General features: G+C 24.0%; 2 protein-coding genes across 2 annotated transcripts; one reads left to right on the plus strand and one right to left on the minus strand.

The window, feature by feature from the left end:
- Nucleotides 1-878: 878 nt before the first annotated feature.
- LOC129615291 (5'-AMP-activated protein kinase subunit beta-1) lies at nucleotides 879-3,090 on the minus strand. Its single transcript, XM_055530421.1, has 4 exons — nucleotides 2,823-3,090; nucleotides 1,982-2,472; nucleotides 1,622-1,852; nucleotides 879-1,521 (listed from the first exon to the last, which is right to left on the minus strand). The coding sequence occupies exons 1-4, from the start codon at nucleotides 2,875-2,877 to the stop codon at nucleotides 1,375-1,377; spliced, it is 924 nt and encodes a 307-aa protein (XP_055386396.1). The 5' UTR covers nucleotides 2,878-3,090; the 3' UTR covers nucleotides 879-1,374.
- Nucleotides 3,091-4,303: 1,213 nt separating this feature from the next.
- On the plus strand, nucleotides 4,304-5,810 carry LOC129615429 (anaphase-promoting complex subunit 11). Its single transcript, XM_055530638.1, has 2 exons — nucleotides 4,304-4,490; nucleotides 5,224-5,810. Exons 1-2 carry the CDS (start codon nucleotides 4,472-4,474, stop codon nucleotides 5,460-5,462), a joined length of 258 nt encoding a protein of 85 aa, XP_055386613.1. The 5' UTR covers nucleotides 4,304-4,471; the 3' UTR covers nucleotides 5,463-5,810.
- Nucleotides 5,811-6,880: the final 1,070 nt, after the last annotated feature.

Genomic DNA, 6,880 nt, shown 5'->3' on the forward strand with positions numbered 1-6,880 from the left:
AACTAAAAAAACACAGAACAAAATATAAATAAATTAATTTTAAATAAAAAGAGAGTTTTAAGAATATTCAAAAAGAAAACTTGAAATGTGATAAACTATACATTTTTAAGATAATTGTCTCGAAATTAAATACAAACAGAAATTATATTATAATTACCGCCAAATATTTTTCTACAGATATTTATAAGAATATTTTTTATATTTTTTTATTAAAACAAAACTAGTGCTTGTATTTGGGGATTTCCTAAGAATTCTGTACATATATAATTTTAATTTATTTTATATTGACCCCATTATTTCAACATCATTTTTAATTTTAAATAATATACGATACATATATATAGCATTAAATTTATAATATGGTTCATTTCATTGTATACTTATATATATATAAATAATGTTATGTGGCCTAATTTAGGAACTACATTATAAATTATGTCGAAAGAATAAATAAAGGATTGCATTGTTCAGAACAGTTTTTTTATTTTAAGAAGAATATTCTTATTATTTAAAATTTGGCAATAATGCAAACATTTGGTACATTCAATTATAATTTTGTGTTTCCTCATAATTTTTTTAACGTAATGATAATATATAAAATAATAATACATATTGTATTTAAAGTTATTCTAACAAACATATGTTTCATAAGAAGATATGAATCTGCATAAAGATTGTATATTTTTGTAAGTTTAGAAGTTGAGGTAATCCTTATTAATCTCCTATATCTTATGCTGTTAAGTTTGAAAACGTTTATTCATTTTTTAAGTACACATATTGATTCACTTGATGATTGAATGAATTCCCTTATTTTTTATTATTTATTACAGTATGTATTGGAAAAAACGAAATTTGTTTTAATTTTATGTATTTTATTTTCATTAATAATTAATATATAGAAAATATAAATTGGTTTTTGAATTTTTATTTTTGTTTTGTTAATGAATATCTAAAAAGCGTTTTCTTTTTTTATGAATTTTAATATTACAAGATACTTTAATTTAAATATTGTAAAGTTTTACTAATAAACAATATTTTAATTAATGTCAAAAATTAACGCCCAAAAATTTCCTATACTAAAAAGAATTGTAAAATTTTCCAATTAAAAAAAAAAAATAACATAAATTTTACGTTTTTTTTAATCCTTATTCACATCCTTCGACGTTTTCTCTAAATACGTTTATTTGAAAATATAAGATAAAAACAAAGCACATGTCCAATTCTAAATTGATTTCTAAAATAGCGCAATGCATATAAAAATAGTTTTGGTAATCTTACTTGCTAAATCGAAAGAAAATAATAAAACCGTGTTAAATGAATAATCAATAATTATCATGGTGATTCATTCCTAATTAATTTTTTTTAGTTTTCACTTTAAATCGGTTTATATAACAATGTTGTAACATATTTCTTTCTATAACGATGTGTTGCACTTAGCACCATTACACCATCTTTAATTGAAAGAGCGTACAAATGATTTAACATTACGTGATTTGGCTCGGGTAACAAAGTTGGTTCACACTAAAAATAAAAAAAATATAGGTATGAAATTAAAGAAAGTTCAAACATAATATGGGCTTATTGCAATTATAGTTGTTTCATTTTTTTTAATTTATTTTACCGATAGCGGAGTGTCTTTATTTAAAATAACTTGTAACAAATGTGGTGGTAAAACTGGTGGCCCCGAAATTTTTTCCCATGGCTTAATTTGTGGTATATCTTGTGAATATTCTTTTTGTGCTTGATTAGCTGCGTCTTCACTATCTTTGGCTAAAGCTTGAAATACCTCAAAATCAGATTGGCGTACTGAAACTAAATTATTTTTAGTGCCAGCTTCATTCTCAATATTTTTCTAAAAAATTAAAAAAAAAAATACATTAACATTATGAAATAGTTTTACGCAGTGACGTAAAAATTTTCATTGAAGTTATTGATTTTTAACCAAAGTAGAAAACTATTAAAATTTGATTATAAAACTTACTAATTTTGGGTCATGTCTCCATTCACCATCAACATAAAACTTATACTGGTGATCACCTTCTGGTAAATCAATAATTGTAACAAAATCTCCATGACTTCTTACCATCGGTAATGCTTTCCAGTTTGAAAATGTGCCACTAATGTAAACCTGTTTACCACCACCATCCCATTTAAATACAGTAGGTAAGGCTGGTTTTTTATCGCCTTCAGCGTTTGCTGCATTTTCAGATTCAGAGGAGTTTGTCCGTGAAGCACCTTCTGATACTGTATTCGATCTTGGACGTGCCGAAACTCCATTAAATTCTGAATCTGTCATTATATTAGATTTTGTCGTATAATATGTTTCGTCGTCGTCCTGTGATATTTGTTGAATAATACCGCGCGTGTCTGGTGGTTTTTTAGAATCAAAAACAAATGCTTGGCCTTCGGCTGCTGCATTAGCACCAACGCTATGTCGCTGATTTGGTGAAATGGGTGCACTACCTGTCATATCTGAAATTTATGACAAAAAAAAAAGAAAACAAAATCAAAATAAATAAAATGAATAGCAAAACAAAAAGTGAAATATATAATTTATGTAGATATCTATATGTAAATATGCTGTGAATAATAACTCAATTCTTCTATGCACGTGAAGCCAATCAATTCGAATGAAGTTATCTTTGTAAACATCTTTTAAAGATTTTATTAAACTTAATGTTAACCTAGCAATAGTTGATTAAGAAATAAAATTGTTATTGAATCATGTTTAGAATTTTAGCCAAGCTAAGTTCTAATAAGTTTTGTGCGTTTTTCAAGAATCATTGTATATTATAGTATTTCTTTAATTAATATGTACATACCACCAGATTTTTGTCTTTCTCGTGCTGTCAAATTGCTGCTACCTGCGTTTCCCATTGTTTTGTAGTTGTTTCGTCACCTTTCCGTTTTTTCGACTAGTTTTTTAATTTCTGGTTTATTTATTAAATTCAAATATAATTATTTCTAAATAATTGACGTATTGCTATTTGTGCAAAAAGAAAGAAAAAACTCGTCGACCCTCAAATTTTGTTTTCCTCATTAATTAATTAGAATCACTTGCGCAATAAAAACTTCTCGTCGTATTGATATTTTGACGTGACAAAAAAAACTTCTTTTGTTAAGAAACGTCAAATTTTTATATAAAAATATAAACAGAAACATATGACTTTTGTTTTTTGTAATTCTGCTCTATAATAAATTAGCAGGAGTAAGAACCAAAACAAAGCGACAACTACAGTGAGAAAAGGAAAATACAAATTTAGTACTAAAATTTCTTTTTATATCAATGCACATATTTTACTTTTTAGACATTTAATAAACTTACAGCCAAATGTGCAATGTGTATGAACAAAAATATGAAAGGTTTGTTTTTTTTTTCAATTCTCTTCGAAAATATTTTAATTCGATTTTTTGACAAAAAAAGAAACGAAAATGAATTCAAAAATTTATAAACCAACAATTATGATTCACATTTAAAATTTTTTGTTAAAACTTGGTTTTATTTTCAAACAAGTGTAAAAAGGTTTCTGTAGCACAACACATTACACTTCTATTTAGCATAAAAAGTCATGAAAAATGAAAAATAATTGAAATAAAAGTCAATAGAATTTTTATATTCAAAAAGCATCAGAATTTTTTGACTAGAATTCATCAGATGAATATATAAAGAAATATTAGGTTCTCACGAGACGAAAACTAAAAAAAAAGCTCAGTCAAATTTTAATAAATTATCAACTTGAGGCCAGTTTTAAGATAATTTGATTAATTGATATACGTCAAAATATATGTTAAAGCTAATACGTTTTGTCAAAAATGTTATATATGGAGTAAAATGGTATAAAATTATACTGTTGGGATAAAATTACATATCAGTGAGTATTTAGTTTTTTATCAATTCTTATAGGTATCTTTACAATAGTAAAACTAATAATAGCAAAAAGAAATTAAAAACTTTAAACAAAGAGAAAGTGATAATGTCTTTATCCTCAAAAAGTACATCTATGTACATACATCGAGGTATACTAGTAGAAAGCAGGATAGTAGATGATTTTATATATAAACACTCTTAGAAAGTTTTTGAAAATTTTTAAAATTTCGATATACCGATAATATTCCACACATCATACTTAAATTATTATTTACAAATAAATTGTTCAAAAATTTGTTTGCTGGGTTTAAAATTAAATTGCAAGCGACACCTATCTTTCATTCTTAAACAAACTCGGTATTTTTTTTTTTAGATTTGACATCTAATTTTCAATTTTGACGTTTTGTATCTTAAAAAAAAATAAAAAGAAAAAAAGTATTTTTTTTTCTGTTTATAAAAAAAAACTAATTTTCTATTCTTAAGTTTTAAGTTTATTAAAAAACATAATATAATAATAATTGTGATTTATTGTATTATGACCGATCCGGAAATATTCAAGAACAATTAAGAAAAAGGAATAAATGAATGAGTAGTGTTTAAAAAATGAAAGTTAAAATTAAGAGTAAGTGTAAATGCAAGGTTATGAGATCAAAGCTAATGCAGCAAACAAAAATGAATTAAAATTTAAAATATCTTTTTTCTTGTATAAATAACTAAATCCTGGACATGAAATATAAATTTAAATAAATTAATTATAACGTGAATTTAAAAATAAATCTTTAAAATATGTAATAATAATCTTAAAAGAAATTTTGAATAGAGACACAAATCAATTTTAATGCTTTTTCTGACACATGATAGACGTGCATTTTTTGATTAATTAAAAAATAAAAAACCAAAAATAATTGTATAATTTAAAAGAATTTTAACTTAAATTTATTGTTTCTATTTCTAAATTCTAAATTCCAGAAAACAATGTGCTTGTATATGCATGAAAACTTCTAGTGTAAGAAGAAATAATGGTTGCTTCCATTGGCTTCTACTTACATTAATAAAAATTCTGAAATTTCAAATATCCTTCACTTCAATAAAGAAAATTGATTTGAGCAAATAATAACTAGTTTTATAATTAAGTCATCTTATTCAACTCACATTGTATACATTAGGAAATAATTCAGTAACATACATATTTTATTTAAGCATTTTAATATTTTTACATATTACATTTATGTATGTTATATATCTTTCATATTCTTTATTTTCAACTTGTTCATAATACATATATTGCTACTTACAATGATAATTATATTGTATGTTTTCATTTAAATAATTAATTATCTTTAAAAATTTTCAAGGTTTTATGACAATTGCAACATGGCACTGGATAACAAAGGATGATTATTGCGGTATATGTCGTATGGCATTTGAAAGTTCATGTCCTGAATGCTCGTTACCGGGTGATGATTGTCCATTAGTTTGGGGTGTTTGTTCACATTGTTTTCATATGCATTGCATAGTAACATGGTTAAATTTACAACCATTAAGCCAACAATGTCCAATGTGCCGTCAAAGTTGGAAATTTAATATACAATAGAAATGTTTTAAACATAATATTTATACATTACCTATTTACTTACCAATATACATATACATATACTAAAAGGTATAAGAAAACAATAAAAAAAAAACAAACAAAAATTATATTTAATTGTTAAATTGCAATGAAAACAAAAAATTTCCTAATAATAAATTCAAATTAAAGTAAATTTGGTTCAAATTTTTTTCAAAAGAAAATGGAGAAGACTGATTTTGAAATAAAATCGAGTAACATCTAAAAAAAAAACGTCATTTCATTTAAATATAAAAAAAATATAAAATTCAAATCGCATATTTTAAGGAAAAACAAACTAAAAATGTAGCTTGTTATTAGTGTTTTTTGATTCGACTTTTTTTACGTACTTGCTTAGTATATAAGATCGATTTATTATCAAATAATTTTCGTAATGACATTTTTTTTGAAAAACTAATTAAAACAAACTGATATTAATAAAATTATTGAATCATTAAACAATAAAAACTTATTAAAGAAATTCTGATTAAAAGAAGCATTTATAAATCAGTACTGATTAAACTTCAAAGAAATTTTATTTCCGAGGTAGGTAAGTACATAATTATTAATTATAAATTAATTTTGATCCATAATGGATATGACAATTTATAATTTTAAATTAATTCTTATAAAATTTTTATCTATTAAGTTTATACATTTATATATCTAGATAAAACAGGTGATATTTAAATGTTAGACTTTGATTCTCTGCGTCTGATTCTATTTGTTTTACGTGATCAAATTATTCAAAACAAAATATTTTTCTTTTCCAAGAATTTCTGTACGTGTGTTTGGAAGTATATACAAATGTATAAGATTGAAAATATTTTAAGCTTGTCTATGTCTACATTATATGCATTCCTAACAATTTTTGGTGCTTTCGTTGGCAAGAAAATTTATATTTCGCTTTGTTACCGCGATAATTAATGACTTTAAGGTACATATGTATATCGAAATTTCATAGAATCTAGTCTAATTTGTTTGTAATTATAGTTTCAAATTCATTTCATCTCTTGTTAAAATGTTTTGGTCAATTTACATGTGGTAAGTAAAAATGCTTATCAAGTATATAAGATTCTTATATAGTTGCCAAAGTATTTCGAGTCACCTTCATAAACCATTTGAGCAACTTTTCTGTGGTGTAATGAATATTTTCTATAAGTAATATACGATCTATAGATACGATCGTTTTGTATTGAAAACAGCGTTCTTTCAAACAAGTCATCCTTATTTTTGGAAAATGCTTAAAAATTATTTCTAAAAATAATTACATATAAAAATTATCATTTTTCAATCGTACACAAACAAAACCATAAATATTGAAAATATGCATGAGTACATAAAATTAAAGTTATCTAAACAAAAATTCAATGTATTGAAACTGATTTTTGCTGCAAATTATT

The sequence above is a fragment of the Condylostylus longicornis genome, unplaced genomic scaffold, assembly GCF_029603195.1.
Source record: "Condylostylus longicornis isolate FDR11 unplaced genomic scaffold, ASM2960319v2 ptg000135l, whole genome shotgun sequence".
NCBI lineage: Eukaryota > Metazoa > Arthropoda > Insecta > Diptera > Dolichopodidae > Condylostylus > Condylostylus longicornis.